At 34.6% G+C, this 22,195-nt stretch overlaps 1 protein-coding gene across 1 annotated transcript in view; it reads left to right on the forward strand.

Annotated features, from left to right (window-relative positions):
* Positions 1-22,195, forward strand: part of STAG1 (STAG1 cohesin complex component) — a 365,558-nt gene that overhangs the window by 99,114 nt on the left and 244,249 nt on the right. Inside the window, exon 4 of the mRNA XM_063115300.1 lies at positions 4,769-4,933. Within this exon, the coding sequence (XP_062971370.1) occupies positions 4,769-4,933 (165 nt within the window). The remainder of the gene's footprint in view (positions 1-4,768; positions 4,934-22,195) is intronic.

The raw sequence follows: 22,195 nt of genomic DNA on the forward strand, positions 1-22,195 counted from the left end.
AGAAAAGTGTAGGGAAGGTAGTCAAGCAAATTTTAAGTCATTAAAGGTTTCTATAGGTATTATTACCCATTGAAATAACTGCCATGGTTCTCAGTTTTCCATGCCCCTTGCCCCCCAAATCACAAACAAACGTGATTTGAGTGGGATAAGTACAGCTAAATGTCTGAGAGTTCTCAGGACTGCAAATTTTATCTCTTAGGTACAGGCCAAGGACTGCATCTACTCCATTGTATAATGATTTTCCCTCCCCCCTTATTCTGTCTTTCTGAATATCACCTTTTTTGTCTTCTTGCTTGTTTACTGTGTATTGCTGTCTGGATCTGTAATAGAAAAATCACCCTTATGATAGTGTTATAAAATATAGACAGATCTTAGGTGGATCAAATGAATTTTTATGTTTTTTCCATCTTTTATAACTAATGCTAAAAGGCATGCAGGTATGAGGATTATGGTTTGTTTGCTTTTATTCATGGAGTTTAGTTCACACTAAATACAGGTATATACTATATATGTATAATGATGTATGTGTGTGTAACACACACATTTCCTACACATACATAGGTTTATTTGTTACAGGAAGAGATAGGAAACAAAATGTCTACCAACAGGTTAATGGCTAAATAAATTAATGTACATTTGTGCAGTAGAATACAGCAGCTTTCAGAAAGAATCTAGACATTCTCTAGGTTCTTTTATAGACTGACTACAAAATATATTAATAGTGAAAACAGAATGGTGCAGAACTGTGCATAAATAACAATAATAGATAGAAATATATATGCAAGTATTTTTATATATTTAAATGTCTCTGGAAGAACAGATGAGAAATAAAAATAATAGAAGGCTCTTAGGAAAGGAAGTTTGTGGCTTGGGGACAGAGGTGGGAGAGCAAGTTTTTATTGTATAACTTGTATCACCTTTTGAATTTTGAACCATGTGAATGTATTAGTTAGTCAATGAAGAAAAATAGCAGTCTTTCCCTCTTACACATACAACTGGGAAGATACCTGCTACTCTAAAGAGTGAGTAGAGACATAAGTCAGAGGTCGTAATCTGAAGTCCAACTGAACAGGATGTGTGCATGGAAGAATGATGTTTTCACACAACTTTAAAGTGACCAGGATGGCAGAATTGTAGCCTGTAAAGAAGGATCTGTGTCTTGGATGACTGAATAGGTAGTAATTGATAGTTGCCATGCCAAGAAGTTTGGACTTCTAACTTGATGGTATTGAGAGTCTAGAAAGATCAGATATCAAGTAAACCAGGAAGTGATGGGAGATTAGTTTTCTGTTATATAAGGATTACTGAGATTATGGTATTAGAATAGAGTGGCACTACCCAACAGAAATATGATGTGAACCACATATGTAATTTAAAATTTTCTAGTAAGTGACAAGAAATGGGTGAAATTAATTCTAATAATGTTATTTATTTAATCAGTAGATATTTTGATATATAGCAAAAATCTTACAATTTTCTTATAATTGATATAAAATTATTAGACTTTTTTATGCTCTTTTTAACATTAAATGTTCACAACCTTTTGGATATTTCATATTTCAGCTTATCTCATTTTTGACTCACCACATTTGAAGGCTCAGTTTATCTGCATGAGGCTAGTGGCTACCATGTTGGACAGTGCAGGTATAGAGAATCAGTTAGGGTCCAGTCAGGAGACAGAATTGTTGCCAGCATTTCAAACACAAAAAATTTAAAGTACAGAATTATTAATTATTTAAAGGTCTTTAATCATTTGGGAATTGCAAATTAAGACAACAGTGAAATACTACTGCATAACTATTAGAATGACTGAAATTCAAAAACCTGACAATACCAATTTTCTGTCAAGGATATTAAACAATAGGAGCTCTCATTCATTGCTGGTGGAAATGCAAAACGTACAACCACTTTGGAAGACAGTTTGGCAGTGTCATACAAAGCTAACTATAGTCTTATCAAATGTTCCAGTAGTCATAGTCCTAGGTGCATGCACAGCTGATTTTCAAATTATGTTCACACAAAAACCTGCTTCTGAATGTTTATAGCAGCTTTAATCATAATTGCTAAACAATGGTGACCAAGATGTCCATTGTTAGGTAAATGGATAACAACATGTGGGACATCCATGCAATGGCCTATTATTTGGCAATATAAAGAAATGACTATTCACCCACTAACAGGCATGGGTGAATCTTAAATGCTTATTGTTCAAGTGAAAGATGCCAGTCTGAAAAGGCTGCATACTGTGTGATTCCAATTATATGAATATCTGGAAAAGACAGAACTGTGGTGTTGATAAAATCAGTGGTTACTGGGGAAGGGAGAGGGTTGAATGGATAAAGTACAGGGGATTTTTAAGGTCGTGAAACTTCTCTGTGATATCATATGTGCATACACAGCACCATGCATTTATTGAAACCAATAGAACTTTATAAAACAAAGAATGGATTTTGTATGTGTAATACACAGGATGTATATTTCCTTGTTTTGTCCACTGAAGTGCCTAGAAGTAAAGATACTCCGGTAGTAGAGAGCAAAACCTAGTGTACAGATCTTCATCTGTAATATCAGTATCATTCTCCAGTAAAAGGAACGAGGTCTCTTTTTAGCATTGGTTGATTCTAGAACTGGGGAAGGAAATATATAAGATGAGCCTAAAGCATCTTATGTACCAAAAAGTAGGAAAGTGCTAAAAAACAACAAAAAGCTCCACATGATGGAGATATGTCAGATGGACACAGGAACCAACTGAAAGAGCACCCAATAGTCAAAGCTGGAACAGTTTGAACAAAATAAGACGGTATTGAATTATAACCCCAAGTATAAGATAAATGTTGATGAGTTCATATTGATATAAATGATTGAGTAAATAAGTAAATGGGTTAGAGCAGATAAGTATATGATGTGGAAGAATTCCAAATAATTCGTGAAAATATTCCTCCTCTCAAGGAGGAGGGAGCATAACTCCCTAACCCTACAGTATTGGCTGTGTGTAGTGATTTTCTTCCATAGAGTACAGTATGGAAAGGGGTCGTAAGGTGACCTTACAGTGGAGAAACCTGACAAACATTGCCTCAGCCAACTGATAAATGTCAACATCAGCAGTAATAAATCATGTTGATAGTATATACCTTTGATATGAGATGATAAAAATAGCACTTTACCTCTCCTGTCTCCCCCAGACTAATAATCTCAGTCTAGCCATTACAAAAACATCAGACAAATCCTGGTGAAGGACCTTTTAGAAAATTCCTGATCAATATTCCTCAAAACTGCCAACGTCATGAAAAACCAGGAGAATCTGCAAAATTGTCACAGCCAAGATGAACTTAGGGAGACATGTTGACAAAATGTAGTATGGTATCCTGGATGGGCTCCTGGAACAGAAAAACATCACTGGGCAAAACATTTTAAAATCTGGATAAAGTAGGGATTTTTGTTAGTGTATCAATATTGGTTCATTAATTGTAACAAATGTCCTATACTAATATAAAATGTTAATAAGAGGGGTAACTAGATGTGAAGCATATGGGAATTCTCTGTACTATTTTTACATTTTTTTGTAAAAGATAGAATTTATTTAAAATTAAGCAATTTAACTCATTATGTATTAATCCACACATAAAAATGGTTATAGGGCCATTAACTACAAAGAAGAGTGAAGAGTTCTATGAGGAGCACAGTAATACCAAATGAAGAGAGGAACCAGGAAGAGAAGCCTTTGTAATGTTCCTCTAGTGCTCTCTATTTACAAAGCCTTACACTGCAGCAGATGGCAAAAAATGTTTATAGGGTCCAGCTCCAGTATTGCAAAGCAGAACAAATAAAGGTGGGTTTGGTGATGAGGGACAATAAATTGATAATTGGAACAAGTCTATAATGAGAATGAATTAAATTACTCAAGAGAGTATAAGGATTGAGAAGAAAAGATGCTTAGGGAAACCTCCTCCGGGTAACACTAACAGGTAAGGAATACAGGGAGGGAAAATATTTCTGAAAGGAAAGGAAGAAAATCATGTGGTCTGTTGAGAGTTTCAGGAAGTGTGTATTGCATTTAGCAACATTGATATTATTGCTCAGTTTGGTGAAGCAGCAATTATGCAGTGAGTTTGTAAGAGTGAATGAAATTTATGTGACTAGATGCAGTGACTACAAGTGATTTTTCAAAATTACCCTTGGCTCTAAAGTTGAGACCTAGATTAAGGTGGTAGCTAGTATTAACTTAACACATTCCCTGCCCAATTTTTTTTTATGTTGATTAAAGCATGTAAATTCCATCAGGGCAGGAATGTTTGTTTTGTTTATTGCTTTATTCCCAGTGGTTAGAATGGTTCCAAATATGTTCAACTTATATTTCTTGCATCACTAAGAAATAGTTGAGCATTTCAGTAGAGGGAGAAGTTGAATATATGGTATTTCCAAGGAATGTTTTATTGAACAAGGTTTCTGAGGAAATAAGAGAGTATTGAGGAAATGTCAAGAGGAACATTGTTAAAATGTCCAGCATTGGCATTATTGTTGTACAAAATACTATATCAATTTTTTAAACTTTATTTTCATACCTTATATATATGATCATATGTTTTGATGTTTACCCTTTATTTTTATCACTGAAAACAAATTGTAAAGCTTCTTTTGGTTAGGGATTATATCTCTTATCTGTAGTAGTGCTAAATACCTCTCACAGGATAAAACATAATTTGAGATCATTTTTATAAAGCAAAGTAAGCCTGCATTTAATGTAATTTTTCTTTATCTTTTTATTTAGTCTACAAATAAGAAACCTCGGAAGTCTCCCGGGGAGAAGAGCAGAATTGAAGCTGGCGTTAGAGGAACAGGTCGTGGAAGAGCAAATGGACACCCTCAACAGAATGGTGAAGGGGAGCCTGTCACACTATTTGAGGTCGTGAAACTGGGGAAGAGTGCAATGCAGGTAAATTTTAAGTGTTCTTATTTCACGTATAAAGCCATAGTTAATAACCTAATGTGGAATCTGTTAGTGTGTGTGTGTGTACACACACACACACACACACACTTTATATACTCTTGTTGATTGCATAATCAAAATGTTTATCCTTAAAGGTTTTAGTTCTCGTTTGTTTTATAAAGAGCATCAGGAAAGGCATTTTGTTTAATAGTAAGATATACTTTAGATTAAATTGTGCTGAGCTGCCTAAGAGGATTTTTATTGGCTTGATATATTTTTTAGAATGTGATTTAATATAAGTAATGCGTGTGTGTTACAGAGTATTTGAAAGAAGAAAGGGTATTAAAAAAGCATTCTTAAGTAGTGAATTAGGAATAACCACAACTACTATTTCATCGTTATTTTGTATATGTATGTCATATTTGATAACCTTACACTATTTTATCTATCCTCATTTACTCAACAAATTTTATTAAGTATTCCACAAGAGCACGGTTTTATTGACTTCTTACTAATTCATTACAAGAATGAACCATAATTATTTTACTGTTCCTTTAGAGGGTCTTTACGTTCTTTTCACTACTGTAAAACTTATTCATTATTCATGTTTACCTCTCTACATCTCTTTTCATTTTAAAACACTAGAGGTAGAATTATTTGGTCAAAGCGTATTTTTTAAACTGTGTGATACATAAATATTCATATTTCTCTACAAAAAAAAATTGTACTAGCTTCCTTTCATCAGAAGTGTAGCATAATGCCCACATTTCCTTGTATTATTGCTAGCAATTGAGTATTTTGTATTTTGAGAATTATTTGATAAAACAGATGAAAAATGGTAATTCATTATTTTAATTTGCATTTCTTTGATATCAGTGATTGACAGTATGTGAAATCTTTTTATTTGATATTTATTTGCTCATTTTTAATTTCGTTCTCAATATAATTCTGAAACTAAAACAGACTTTTCATTAGTATACTTTGTATTTTTAAGCTGCATTTCTTCTTGAAGCCCTTAAGGGAGTTAAGTGTTTACTGCTTCTTATGTATGTCATCAGATTGATGTGTTCAGGGGTCTTGGAATTTGGTTGGACAGGGAGAGAGGTGGAATAGTGGGATGATGCTAAATGGTAGAAAAAATATTGAAGTCCCGGTTATCTAAAGCAATGGATGATAATCTGTAAATTATATAAGTATAATTTAAAAATAAAGTGACCTTTAGCCATTAAGCATGACAATTTCTTCTTTATACTTTATTAGAATTATTAACAAGCTACAGAAATACTAATTTTTGAGATCTACTTTATTGCTTCCCCTCTTTACGTAGAAACACAAACAAGCAGAAAAAAAGGGGAGTGAATTTCTATGTAAAATTTTAATAATTACATTTCAGTATTTTGTTTTTATTTTCCCATGTAAAACTCTTTTTCCAGATATTTGTATATGTAAAGATAATTTTAATGCACATTGTATTAAAGCTCAATACCTGCTTTTATTTAATATGAACAAAATCTTATCTATATTTGAAACAAAATATTGATCAATACAAGTATTTTCTCTCTCATCCTCTATGTTCTATTCTTCCTCTAGATTACTGTTCCCTGTACACACAGTTTCATTACTCTTCAGCTTAAAATTTTCGGATCCATATTTTCTGAAACATAAGGATTAGTAATCAGCACGATGAGGTCTTTCATAATTTGGTTTTAATCTGCCTTTTCATCTTTTTCTCGTTATCCCTCTGTTGAAGTCTGACCCAAACATTTTTTTTTTTATTTTGCTGTAGTTTTTTATTGTTTATTTTATATATTTTTCCCTTACTAGCTATTTTCAGATTAATCAAAAATTTCTATATATATATATATTTTTCACTCAGTCTATTGTGGGCATTTTTTCCTATGCATTTACCTTCTAATTTTTAATGTCTGCGTACTACTCTTTAACATGACTAGGTCATGGTTTATTTAACTGGTTTTTATTTAGACTGCTTGCAGTTTTATTCTATTAAAAATAGTATTTTGAAAAATAATCTCATATATCCACCTGAAATGTATATGTGGGAGTGTTTTGTAACAAATTGTGGAAGTGGCTGCTGAGCAAAAGGAATGCATGTTTAAAAAATTGAGGGTCTTCCATTGATGGTGGCACAGTAATTTCACTGTTTATTCCATGCTTGCTTCAAACATAATGTAGTGATAACATAAAATATTAAAAAAGAAAATACAAATAGACATCAGTAAGTTTAGAAAGAAGCTAAATATTTCTGTGGTTTGTAAGGAAGGAAACTATAAAGTGATGAATGGATTGAACTAGGGTAGAGAGTCATAAACTTGTAGCCAGGAGTTTGGCTCATATGCCTTGAAAGGACTAAAAGTACTTCATGAAGAATAGGCAAGTAGAGTCAGGCTTTGTACATGAAGCCAGGGCCTAACATGGGTCTCCCTTCTTATAAAGGAGGCTTAAGAAAGCCACCAATAATTACTGCATCGACTATGTTTAATGTGATCATATATCTCAAGTTGTCCTTGAGACTCTCAGTTAATGCTTATTGTCCATGTAGATATTAATAGAGACTCCTTTAACACTGAGAAGGGCCCTAGTGTGGATGATAATTAATATTAAAACACTACATCAAGAGCTGATGGGAGAGAATACAGACATAGTTCTTATAACCAGCACATGAATTGAAATGTCAGCTGACTTGGTTGGTGACTGGGTCTGTGAAAATTCCCAATGTTGTCTTAAGGAAGGAAGTTCTAAGCCTACATTATATGATCTGGGTCTGCAGGGGAGTGCTCAGGATGAGCAGAAATAATCACAAAAACATTAGATGGGGAGGGGTGAATAATAAAAAGTCTGTATAAGATGCTAAAGGGATGAAAAGAAATTCTATATAATAAAAAATAGGATATATGAAACAAGAATAGAAATGCAAAAGGAACAGGTCTTGAAAAGTGAAAATAAATTGTTGAAGTAAAAAACTCAGTAAATTAGTTTTATTGAGGGAAAATGCTACATTAGAGTTCATCAAAGGGAGAATTCAAAAACTGGCATTCGTTAGGCATTTCCTTAGAATGTAACCCAGAGAAATAGAGGTAAGAATATGTGAAAGTGCTGTTTAGAGACTTTGGTATGGATTGAAGTGTTCCAAAATATGCCTGGGGAAGAGTTTAGAGAGAGTAAAAGAGACACAGTTTTTGAAGAGATAATTTTGGAGAAAGTTCCAGATTTCTTCAGATCCAAAATTTGTTCTCAGTAGTGAGCAAGAGAAATGAAAATAATCACATAGCTATAAACAGCATAGTATAACTGTAGAAGATTGAGGAAATCTTGAAATTTTGAAAGATTTTATCAAGGGATTTCTGATCCTATCCTGTTCTTTGACTACAATACAATTGATTGTTGAAATTCCCAATAAAATAAGTTTCCCTTCTTTATATTTTGAAATATAAAAAGGTACTTTTAAATCACTTGTGTTAAATAGGAAATATACAGAGTTGAAATGTGAATGTTAGTGAAAGTAATGTAAGTGAAAATGTTGGGACCAGCAAAAGCACTACTTGAATACATGTCTAGTTTTAAGTGTATTAATGTTAAGCAAAAGCAGTAGAAATTAGAGAAAGAAAAGAAATTAGGAAGACAGGAATAATAAAAGTAGAAATGGAAGTAAAATAGGAAAAGAAATAGTAGAGGAGGTCAGCTAAACCCAAGTATTTGAGTTTAATAAATTTTTAAGATGTGGAGGTTTTATCTTAGGAATGCAAGGATGGTTTAATATTAGAAAATCTTTTACTATAATGTATCAAATAATCATACTACAGGAGGAAAAAAAAAAAAACCTATACTTACCTGAATTGATGTAGAACGTTTAGAAAAATCATTTGATACAATATAGCTGATATTCATGGGAAAGAAAAACTTTTGATGAATTAAGGCATGATTCTGAAAAATCAAATGATTCTGAAAGATGATAAAGAGGAAGGAATCTAAGGTGATCCTCAGTTCTTTGACTTGATGGTGTTCACTGAACGAAAATTTGCAGGAGTATAGGTGCTGAAGGATGGGTATTACAGTAGTTTGGTTTGGACATTTTGACTTTTAGATTTATGACAATAAATAATAACATGTTGAATTTAGGAACATTCAAGCTACTTAAAAGTTCTAACTGATACTTTTTGCTTCAGTAGTTATGAATTAGTATGTGCATACTAATTCATAACTACTGAAGCAAAAAGTATCAGTTTTAGTTGACCCTCAGATGTCAACTAAAAAAGTTGGACTATCGTTTATTCATTTAACAAAAATTCATTCATTAAGAGCTGATTCTTTCAAGCATTGGATTAGGCTCAAGGTATACAATGTGTACTAAACTCATCTGACTCTTATCTTCATGGACTTTTCAATCTTAGAAGGAAGAAGAAATTATTCCTACTAATAAATATCTATTAATATGCAGCCACAAATTATATACAAATAATATACTATTGATTAATGCTAAGAAACCCCCTTTGTCTTAGTGTACTGATAATAACAGCTTGTGTGAATAAGGGATTGGTGTCAGCCTGTAAATGAAGTATACTTAGACAGTTTGGTCTTCTATTTGTTTTTGACAATGAACTCGAAGGTAAACCTGATTTTGTCCATTTAAGTATGATTGGGAAGAAGATAGGTGTCTTGGGGATAGTCTATAATCAGTCATTTTCTCTCCCTTAGGGAAGAAGCTTTGTTCTAGCGTTAAAGAAAAGTATGGATTTTATAATAACATTGATTTCTTCTAATCCTCAGCTTAAAAATGGGTTAGATGCCAAACGTCTACATATCAAATACTGAGAAATTCTCCCCCAAGATTTAGCTAGGCATGAATTTTACTCTATGAGTATATCAATGAAAGTGAAAAGCAGCTGTGGACTTATTTAAATCTCATCTTTTAACTTGTAAGTGTTTGAACTGACAGTTATATAGTAACTGTTATAGGAATTATATTCATTTCTGAGTGTATAAAAGTGTTTAATAATAAAAATTTTTGAATGTGTATTGACTGAAAACTTAAGAGTTTCAAGAAGTATTAAATGGCTGAGTAATATCTAAGAATTATGAAATAAATGCTCTTGAGATTAGAGGAGAGAACAAATATACTGTTGACTGAAATGAATCTATGACAAAAGATGGGCAGACAGTATTGAAGGATGGAAATAGTGCAATGAAGATGAGGAGTGAAACCTTATGAAACTAAGCATATATAAGTACTTGGATAGAACTAATCAACACATGAGAGTATAGTACAAGAAATATGTGTTGATAGCTGTGACTGCTACAGTGCAAAATATTGGGTACAGGATTTAAACTCATACAATAAAATATTCTAAACATTTTGATCATATTTGGCTGAGAATAAAAGTGGAAAACTGAAAATAATAGTTTTAAAAACAAGATAGAGGTTTATCCCATATGTAAAAGTTCATGGATATGTGGTCTTTTCCTTGGGGACACGTGGATTGTCAAATAGTTGAAAATGTTAATACTTGTTAAAGCATACTTAACCATAACCTCAGCAGCTATATATTTTGATGTTTTTTCAAAAATCAGTTTTTACATTGAAAAAAGGAAGAAGCTGTTAAGGCAACACAATTGTGGGCTGCAGATTCTGGGTTCTTATTCCAAGCCTTCTGAATATTTTCCTGTCCTACCAAGTTCTCATTCCTCTGGCCTGACCTTAGTGAGGAATTTGGGCCTAATGTTTGCCACGTCTCAGTCCACATGTACCATGAACAAGTTAATATGCTAAAGTTAATATGCTAGGGGATGGAGTGTGGTGAGGGACTGGGGGAGTTCCACTGATCCAGGCACTGAGCTCTTACCTACTCCATTCTAGATCCCAATTTCCTGCTGAAAAGACATGCATGAGTGGTTAGAGCATGGTGAACCCTAGCAACCATACCTTCGTGGATGCTGATTGTCTATACAGTCCCAACTATGGCAGAAAGAGTATTTGAGGGCCCACCAGTGCAACTGGATATCATTGTGTTGGTGGATGAATCTAATGGGCATACACAGTTTGGAAAAGAAAGACCTGAGCCTAAGACACACCACCCTTGTCGCAAAGCATTACTGTCGGGATTCCTTTTTTAAACTCACACAGGGAAGCTGAACTGCCAGTGACTGTTCAAACTAGGACACAGATCTTAGAATTAATTAATTAGTTTTCCAGACATGTTTAAATTTTATTGCCCATGATTTTCCCCACAATTGATTATATTTTCATGCAACAGTCATTATCTATCTTTTTTAGAGATTCAGCTGGGTTATCTTTAAACTCCTTCATTGTTTAGACCTCACAGTCACATCTCATTATCTTGTGCATATCTTAAGCTGACATTTAGAACTGGTTCAGGATATTTCACAATAAGTTTAGTGCCACGTCATTGTCATTTAAAGCCAACTCTTGGGTTATTTGAGAACAAAATTAAGAACATTCTAAACATAAACTGCATTTCTAAAGAGGTGACTGATGTGATTATGATAGTCTCATATGTGTGCGTGTATATATGTACATAAATGATTATATATGTGTATAATTTTATTAAGTAACATTTTTTAGGAAAAATGGCTTTTATGTGCATACTTACATTTTTATATTTACGTTATTGTTTATAGATGCTTATATGAGAAAACATGTTGACATAAAAATTATTTGATAAATTTATGATTTTTCCATGGGTTTGAATAATCTTTATTCTTGCTTTGACCTAATAACATGTGCAGCTAATTATAGGCTTTTTAAAAAATTTTTAAGCACTTTTGTTCTAATTTCCCTTCATTTTCTTGGAATACAAATATACAGAATATACAGAATGTTACAGAGCAAGCATTATAAACTGCTTATTTCATTTCATAACTGTTAGAAAATCCTCAAATGATAGATTAATATTTATATAAGAGTGAGGGGTTTTTTGGTTTTTTTTTTTTTTTTTTTACATCATTAGAAAGCCTCTCTGTAATTTCCTTTGTGAATATTTTAACCTGTCCTAAGTAATTCTAGCAATTATGTGTATAGTAATGCCACATGCTGTTCAAAAATAAACTTCAAATCAGTAGCTTATCATGATAGACAGTTTTTCATTTGTGTAGCTATCCAATACCAGAGTTAGTGGCAGTTGTCTTTTCTTCATAAGATGATTCAGGGATCCAAACTCCTTCTATTTTCTGGCTCCTCTTACCCCTAGAGCCTCCATGTTGTTTGCATTCAGTTGGTGGAAGGGGAGAGAGAATGGAGAAGCAGTACCTACTTCTTAGAAGCCTTTGGCCCCTCTGTTCACATTCCATTGATGGGAATTTGCCACATACTAAGGTGAGCTGAGTAATGTAGTCCATGGCTGGGCACTCGCTTCCCCAATGTAGTGCATGCTGTGAAAGGGAGAACACAAATTTGCCACACCAAAGATACTTTTAGATAATTAGAGGGAAGGTATGCAGTAAATATTTTGCTTTTGTTTAACTTCTCCAAAACACAATAGATTAGAAAAGCTGCTGAATAGTGGTAGGATGAGAACATTCACTGCCTACAAGTTATGTAGAGCTAGAGTCCTCAAGGAAGTTAGAAACTCTAAGTAGGAATTTTCTCAGATTCTGTTCTTTTATATGCAAAGGTACCTACTATTTTTTTAATGAGTTTAGCTTTTAGTAAACACATTGCTGTTGTTACTTTTTTGTGTGCTTGCTGATGTGTATGATTTGGTATGTGTAGTTCTAGAAATTGTGTGCTTGCTGATGTCAAGATTATGGCTTAAATTAACTCGAGTGTTTTCGACATTATTCCCTTCATGATTTTCCCTAAATCATCTAAAGGCATCATCCTCATGGATATCACATTGTCTACAGATGATCTAGGGCAGATTAAGTAAGTAAAGAAATGGCTATTGTTATGTTTGTGAATATGATAGTCATATATGTGTACATACTTTTTGTGTACATAACTTATCTGTATTTTATTGTTTATAGATGCTTAAATATACGAAATATGGTGCTTTCTACTAGTTTCATTTTTAAAAAGAGGACCTAACTTATTTTAATGCTTCTGGCCATAGTACCCTGCTTATACTATTAGTAAGAATTGAAATATAGAAAACATCACATGAAAAATTTATCCAGGTATAAATGAGATTTCCTAAGATTTCTTTCTCAGTGAATTTGGATTGCATATGCTTGTGCAGTTTCTCACTCTATGTACTAGTTTTAGTCATGCATAAAGCAGAACCTTTCCAAAAAACAAATTCATAATTTGTTTCCATACTGCTAAAGCAAATTGAATATATGTTGATGTAATTCCTTACTATTTGCTAGGCTGTAGTCCAAAGCTTTTGAGATAGAATGACAAAGAAGATTTGTTTCCTGCTGGTGAGGATCTCTGATCTAATATAGGACTTCTTCATTTGGAGTCAATACTAGAATTCTTGGAGGGCATGAAAAAATACTTGGAATTGATTTTAAAGAGATAGGTGAAGAGAGACAGCTGATCTGGGATATTTATTTATTTATTTATTTATTTATTTATTTTTTAATTTTTATTTTTTCAAAAGATGACCGGTAAGGGGATCTTAACCCTCGACTTGGTGTTGTCAGCACCACGCTCAGCCAGTGAGCGAACTGGCCATCCGTATATGGGATCCGAACCCGGGGCCTTGGTGTTATCAGCACCGCACTCTACCGAGTACCGCACTCTACCGAGTGAGCCACGGGCCGGCCCTGATCTGGGATATTTAAAAGGATTGTTAATGGCATCAAGGACAAAATTTGTAGGTGTGTGAGTTCATACAATTGTTTCATTTTCCTACTGCAGCTTTGTAACCTAGATATTAGAAATGTGAATTTACTGTTCAGTCAAAAGGAAAAGAATTTGAGTTGTGATTGGTGCCAGGAACTCCTTTCAGTAGTTGTAGTTCTGTGAGGGTCCTGAAATACTTGAAACAAGACAGAGTTTAATTTGGTATGTGTAGTTCTAGAAATTGTTTAAAAATGTCATACTGTTTGCAGCATCATTGAGCTAGGATATGAATGTTTTCTAACTGGATGCAGAAAGGACCACCTGAAAAAATACATACTCAAGAAATTGAAAAGCCAAATAGCCTTTATTAAAATTTTAACCTTTACCTATCAGTCTGAGATGCTTGCCTTGGTATGTTCCTTGCTAGCTTCTACTTTTGAATTCTGTTGTCTTGAGACATTGAACTTGATGGTACTTAGGTCCTTTTTTCCTGTTCATTTTAAAGAGATCTGAGAAGTATTAATTTACATTTTTTACTAAGATCCTATATTTTAACCAAGAACAGTATGATTATCAGGACTAGAGGTAATCACAGGGTTACTCTGGATGAAATGATAGGAAATCACTTACCTATACAATATATAGCCTAACTTTTATGATGTCAAGCTTATGGCTTCAGTTAACTTGGATGTTTTAGATATTATTAGTTCCCTTTATGATTTCCCCTAAATCATCTTCTGTGAAATAACATTATTCATAATTTAGTTACCTTGGTCTCAGAAGACGTATTAAGGACATATATTCTGTGCTTTGAAAGGGTTGTTACCCACTTTATGACAACAGCTCATGCATTAGTGGCAAGATTGGTGCATTTTCACTCAGGTGTCTGTCATTCGTGTCATCATGTCTACCTGTGTATCTTAGATTTGTCTCCAGTAATATCACTTCCTGGTCATGCAGAGCCAGCCATTTCACAGTGTTTTCTCACACTGAGTACAATAGAAAATTATTCTTATTGGGCCAAGCCCGTGGTGCACTCTGGAGAGTGCTGCGCTGGGAGCGCAGCGACGCTCCCACTGCGGGTTCGGATCCTATATGGGAGTGGCTGGTGCACTCACTGGCTGAGTACCGGTCACGAAAAAGACACACACACACACACACACACACACACAAAAAAAATTATTCTTATTAAACACTGGCAGGATATTTTTAAAAAGATGCTACGTTTAACTTTCTTTAGAACTATTTGGTTTATGAAATGTCTGGTGTTTAGTCTCTTTATAAAATCCAGAAAGAATTGATCAATTATGTAGTAAAATGAAGGAGAAAAAAATAATTAGGATAACTTAAACTCTAGCTTTCTGATACTTAAATTCCAGGTAACCTTTCATTAGTGGTTGAAGCCAGCCTCAACACAAGGCAGTTGAAAGTATTGAAGATACTTTCAAGATATTGAAATAATGTATTGTAGGATTTAGGACAGACTTTTCCCAGCATAATTATTAACAGCACCCTCTTTCATCCTATAAATGTGTCTTAGTTTGTATAATAGATTGTAATGACATCCCATGAACAGGTAAGGAGATGAACTCAAGGTAGAGGAAGATACTGCAGGACTAAAGTTCTTGATGAAGCTTGACAGATGTAGTGTGGTTATAAGGGGTTATGTGCTGAATGGACAGGGGCTTGAGATCATGCAAACTGGAAATTTATGATTTCTAAGATGGAGTACTTCCTAGATGTCTAAAATGTGAATGGAGTGTTTGAAGTAAAATATTGATGATTTTTAGACCTACAGAAATAAAAATTATTAATCTAAAGATATTAGATATATCATCAATAAGGATATCAAAATGCCTCAGGATGATGGCTAATTAGGATAGAGAAGATGACTATGGACCAAAAAACGATGCTTAAATGACTGGGGATAGAAGGAAGGAAAGATGACTTAAGTAATATATTAAAAGACGGAGTAGTAGTGGTAGGAAGGTACGTAACCTGGCAAGGGTCTTTAAAGGGTGATCAGTTTTTTGAATGCTAATAGAAACAAGATGGCTTGGATATGACAGTTAGTAGCTAGGAGACAGCAGTTATCATAAAGTACTTAAAAATGTAAGTACTTATAGTATTCTGAGGTCATTGAGAGAACAGCCAAATTTCACATAGGGCCAAGGAGATTTTGAGAACTGGTTGAATGTGTGCAGGAATTTTTACAGTGAACTGCTAGTTCACTATTTTCAGTAGAAATATTTGAGAAGGAAGATCAGTGGAAGAATGGATTAAGAGAAGGAAACCAAGAGCTGTATGGTATTTTAGAGTACAGGAAAAAGCAGAATAACTTTGTATTTTTAATGGTTGTAGAAGATACAGATTACATAATCATTTTAAGAGATTTATTGGCTTTGGGCCCCAGAATAAATTTGCCTTCAAATTGTTTGAGCAGTCATGCAGGCTCTCCAGGTGTTTTTAGCTTGACTGAACTATAATTGCCCCCCCAGTATTCTATAGTTAGAAAAATATTGGACTAGTAGAAGGCAAAGAGAGAGAGTTGTCATTATTTACCTGGGATGGTCTTGGGCAGGTCACTAAACATCTACCACCTAGTTTCCTTATCAGTAATTGATTTCCTGCTTATTAGGCTTCTTGTGAGAATCAAATGAGGCTGATTTATATCAATGTTTTGTTGTATAATTTATTTTAATTATACCTGGATTTATGATAAGATTCAACAAATTCATGATAAATTCAGCCCAATTTCACTGGGCTTAATGTGGTTCTGATTCTGCAGATATTGAATTTTTTGTATTTGTATATACTATAATGAGTTCTAGAACAGATCATGTTAAAATTTAGGTTAAAGCTGGAAAACAGTATAAGAGAAGGATTCTGAGCAATCATGTTTTGAACCAGAAAAGATCTTGTCAAGCATATTTAATGTCCCTTACCCCGAATTAATCATGTTCTTTAAAAATATGTATTAGAGAATTTCCCTAAGAAACTACTGCTTAGAGTAAGATGCTCAGGTTAATCATAAACTAACTTATTTTGACATTGTTTTTATTAAAATACCATTATCAAACTCATTTGGACATTGGCTTCTTTTGGTATCATTATCGCTTGTAATAAGGGAATGAAGCAGTTATACAAAGAAGCATAGCAGATCAGAATGATTTCACAAATTCTTTGACACTGCCCTGTGCTAAAAGAAAAATAAAGGCCGATAATGAATATCTCTTCTTACCTTGCTTGCTTGTTTCTTTTTGTTTGTTTGTTTGCTTTTAAATTATTGGCAATCTTTTGCTTATCTCTGAAATTATTTTTTCAGATGTTCTGGTTTATGAGATACAAAAATCTTGGAATTACTAATTTATATAATACAAACTTAAAGTTTGACATTGTACCATTAGCAACTAGCAGAGGATTCTCTTCCTTTTTCTATTATCTGTTCCTGCTGATAGCTCTCTGAGAAACGAATGTTAAAGTTAACCGTTATTTGAAAAGCATCTGTTCAACATGAGGCAGACTCCCTCAGCTCTCCTTAAAGTATGGTGAGCCTCTTCCAATCAAGTTTAATACATGAACTTCTCTCATTCCAGGTACATAAGTACAGCCTTGTACTTATGATAGGTTTGTATCCTTCTTCTCTTCCCCTTCCTTCCCTGCAACATCCCCATTGCTCCTCACCCCCAAAAAACCAACAAAAAACCCCAGGATTAAATGTTTTTGTGTGTCAGAAACTGTCATGCACTTTTTGTATCCAGTATACCGCCTTCCACAGTAAAATCCATATAGTCAGCTCCTAATAAAGTGCTTAATAGTTGATTTACTAAGATGATTTAACAAGTGATTTCCTTTTGCATGTATAATGTAAAAACAATATTTGTTACTTTTTGACTCATATGTACTCTGTAAGAAATTCAGAAAAAAAAAATTTTTTTTTTTTTTTTTTTGTCTTTTTCGTGACCGGCACTCAGCCAGTGAGTGCACCGGCCATTCCCATGTAGGATCCGAACCCGTGGCGGGAGTGTTGCCGTGCTCCCAGAGCTGCACTCTCCTGAGTGCGCCACGGGCTCGGCCCAGAAAAAAAATTTTAAAGCAAGAAAAGTGTCACCCATAATTGTAATCATAATTTTTAATATTTTGGTGTCTTTTTTTTCCCATTATTGGTATTCCTTGAATGTAGGACTTTTTAATGTATGGTGTTTCATAATTTGGAGATACCAATATTGTTTTTCCATTTCAGTTTTGATTGTTTCCATTTTGATTTATAATTTCTCTTTATCATAAATAAATTGAACATTTAGAAAATCTTGATGTCCATATCCTTTTCTTAGATGTTATTCATTTAATTGGGGGGGTTGCTGGTTGAAAAAAGTACTATTTTTAAGACTTTTATAAATATTATCAGGTAGCTCTCTATTCCCACCAGCATTGAAAATATCAATTTTGCAAACCCTTGGCAACACTGAGGCTCATCATTTAAAAATATTGTCATTTTGAAAAATAACGATGGTATAACAATTTGTGTTTCCTTGATTAGAAAGTAAATCAGTTAACATTTTTTTCTGAAATATTTATTGTCTGTTTATATTTCCTTTAAAATTTTTTAAAAATTTGTGTGTAATACAGTAACAAAATGTTAGGAATTATTTTCAAACTTGCTGACAAAGAGCAAACTACATGTAAGTGACCCAGATAGTTCTGAAAGAAAATTCTGAAAATGAAGAGCAATCAAGGACTTGCTCTACCAATTTGTAGACTGTATCATAAAGCTACAGAAAATAATAATGTACGTTAATGGCTCAACAACTGGCCGATGGATCACTTGAACAAAAACAGACCTTGTGTATTAATAATGTAATTAATGTTAAAAATTATGTTCTTCTCTCACTTCCTTTCTCTTCATAACTGTGACAGTTGATTAACAACTAGGAGAAAAAGTGTTTTACCTCATACCCATACATCAAAGTGAAGTCTAGATATAGTAAATAATTAAATATAAACAATAAAAGAATACAATGAGGAAAAATTTTGTATGAAAAACTTTGGGTTTGAGAGTTATAAAAGTATAAAAGCAAGCTCAAGCAAATTACTGGTTTGTTTACTTTTTATATTTAACCTTTTACCACTGTATGATAGCTATCTTTTTTCTGTTTAGTGCTTCTAATCTTAAATACCAATTTTATGTTAATATTGCCACCTCAACTCTTCTGGTTTTTTATTTACCTAATTTTTCGTGATTTATATCCTTTCTTTTTATACAATAAATTTTATTTTTATCTAAGTAATACATGTACATGATTTTGAAAATATCAAATGCTGTTGTGACCAAAATAGCAGTCTCCTGTCTTGCCTTCTCCACCCCAGTCCTGCTCCTCCAGAGGAATGCTTTCATTTCTTCTAGCTTTTTTCCCCGTTATTTACATAATTATTTACGACCCCCATCCCCATTTAGAAGCTTGTGGCCACCTCAGTAAAGTATGTGGGCATTCAATAGTCTGGAGCATGTCATCAAAATGTCTGATATTTTATGGGTTATAAAGATATAATCATGATATCTCTGTACTATTGTGATGGACAGATCAAGTATGGCCCCTCATGAATCCTGCCTCCTGGTATTCACGCTGTTGTCTTGTCATCTTGCATGTATTGAAACCTGTGACTTGCCTCTAACCAACAGGATACAGCAAAGGTGTTATGAAGGCAGTTCTTTGTTTAAATTATGTAAGACACTGTCTTGCTTAGCAAACTTACGCTAAGGATTCTCCTTACTGGCTTGACAGTGTATGATGTGTACTTATGATGTGTACTTGGAATAGGTGTGTAGAGTCCTTCTTCAAGGGACCCGGTCTCCCCTTTAGTCAAGGGATTCTGGGTCTTTGAACTGATCTAGGACTGGAAACTGGTGAGAGACTATAACTTTCCACTCTGTCTAAAGTTAGGTTCTACTACCAGACCTGGAGTCTTTCCTGTTATACAAGAGTACTTCAGAAAGTTCATGGAAAGATTTGTATTTTAATTCTATTTTTTTCATGAATTTTTTCAAGTTCCATTCTATAAGTCAAACAGTACTCTAGTAGGCTGCCCACTTATTTTGTTCCTAGTGGCACTGGTAATCAGTTCCTGATGGAGTTTGGATGTGTTGTCCACTCCAAAACTCATGTGGAAATTTGTTCTCCAATGTGGCAGTGTTGGAAACTGATTGAGTCATGGGGGTGGATCCCTCATGAATGGATTAATGCTCTCCCCGGGGGAGGGGGGATTAATGAGTGAGTTCTCACTCTATTAGTTCCCGCGAGAGCTCATTGCTTAAGAAGGACCCTGGCACCTTCTCTCTCTCTCTTGCTTCTCTCCTTCTTGCTTCCTCTCTCGCCATGTGATCTGCTTGTACCCACCAGCTGCCTGCCGCTTTCCTGCCATGAATAGAAACAGCCTGAGGCCCATGCCAGATGCAGCTGTCCCAGAATCGTAAGCCAAATAAACCTCTGTTCTTTATAAATTACCCAGTCTCAGGTATTTCTGTTATAGCAACACAAAACAGACTAAAACAGTTACCTACTGCCAAAGATCTATGTAGGCTAAGACATTCTGATTACCAGTATGTTCCTCCTGTCCTATACAGATAATATGCCCATCTTTGTTGGTTACAGGTGGCCACTTGGGCTGTGTTACCATGGACTCTTATCATCTCCATTGATACCTAGGAGCTCTTCTTAATGACCACATCCAGTAATATCTGGCTTACAAAGAAGAGTAACCATTTAACCATAGAGCTTTATAAGGATGCAGATGTAGTTGTTCCTTTTACTAATGTAGATTTCATTGCCTTCTGGGCCCTCTTATGAAGCACAGTTGAATAGTAGGAGTGTGGGTATGCAGATCTCACATGATAAACCAGTCCAGTATTCATTCCTAACTAGCTAAATCATTGGATTCTGTATCAATGCCAGGCAAGCTCTGGCATCTCAACTGTGAAATACAATTTTCAGTGCACCAGCTGGATAAGCTATTATATCCATTTCCAGCTAAGAGAACTAATGTGTTAAATCTGGAATCTCCAGTAAGTACACTTATCAATGAATTTGGCTGTATCTAGTGTTATAGTTCACCCTCTTTGGTCAAATACAAATGTTCCTTGGGTTTCTGTGAGATATGTAGGCTATTTCCTCCTGGGTGTGTACTTGTCCCTCTGGAGCATGCTGAGATTTGACCCTAATTATGGATCTAGTAGTAACAGGGGCTGGTTGTGGTGGGTGTTCAGAAGAATGAGTATCTGCCATGTAAAATTATCAAAGGGTTTTCAAGCTGAGAAAGGCTGGTCTTCTCAGACACTAGAAAGCAAACTACTTCCACTGGTATTTGAAGGTCAGAATTACTTGGGAGTGGGGGAGAGCTGTTCAAAGTTTTTACTTTCATCTAGGACCAACCAGATTTCTCTGTTTCAAGTTTCAAGATCCCATTCTTTGCCAAAAAAGGTCCTAACTTTCAGATGAGAAACTTGGTAAGACTGAATTGAGCTGTTATTGCACCTTACAGAATTAAATTTTTGGCTTGATTTTCAGCAGTATCAGCCTCACACCTATAAGATGGAAGAGATTCTTCTAGGGCTATCGTGGAAGTTCTCTGGTTCTTAGACTGTGATTTAAGCTGAGAGTTAATGGACTTGAGTTTATCATTTTCTCTCAGTAAATGCTCAAGCGTACTTAAAAGGATCTGTCTTATACTACTATTTTTACAGTTATCATCACTGCTGTAGTGCTCAAATACAACATCCAGTAAACCCAAGGCACATGGTTAAGTTGGCACTTCATCACAATCAGCCACAGGTGATAGATAGCTTGATTAATTTTCTAAAAAATTGCCACAGATCACTAGCATCCCGTTTCCTTGGTAAAGAGCTTAGCCCTGTCTTTAATCCCAAAGGTATGACTCAAATCCCAAAATCTCATCTTTACTGGTTTGTTTCCTGGGACCAATTCTTTATCAATCTGGGTTCAGTCAGGAGCCAGAAACCAGTCATTTGAGTTGGTAAAGTTTATATAAATAATTGCTAAACTATAATAGAGGAATAACTATAAAAATGTAGAGATAATTGTAAATGGTATCCTAGGGCTGAAGATTTCTGGAAGAAAGAAACTTGGGAGGGGGAGATTACCTTCCCCAGGCTGGAGTTCAGACCTTGTTGGAGAAGGTAGGGTTGAAGCCAATTGGATGTGGGTAAGTTGACTGTACTGCCTTGGCCAGAACTGGTTAGCAGTTGCTGGTCTTCAGGAGACAGCAGTACTCTGAGGTATAATCATGTTGAATATGGTAAACAGTTGTACAGGGAGAGACAGGGCACTGCTGCCAGCATGGGACCTGGAGTGTGACGGGGTAATCAAGTGATACCCCCCATCAAGGGGGTAATCACCAGTCGCAGGCTGAGGCACAAGGTTGACAGAGGACTCTACACTCTTGGCATGAGGCTGAGGCAGACCACTGTTACCAGACTGCAGTTTTAGGTTTTT

Source organism: Cynocephalus volans, chromosome 11 (genome assembly GCF_027409185.1).
Source record: "Cynocephalus volans isolate mCynVol1 chromosome 11, mCynVol1.pri, whole genome shotgun sequence".
Classification (NCBI taxonomy): domain Eukaryota; kingdom Metazoa; phylum Chordata; class Mammalia; order Dermoptera; family Cynocephalidae; genus Cynocephalus; species Cynocephalus volans.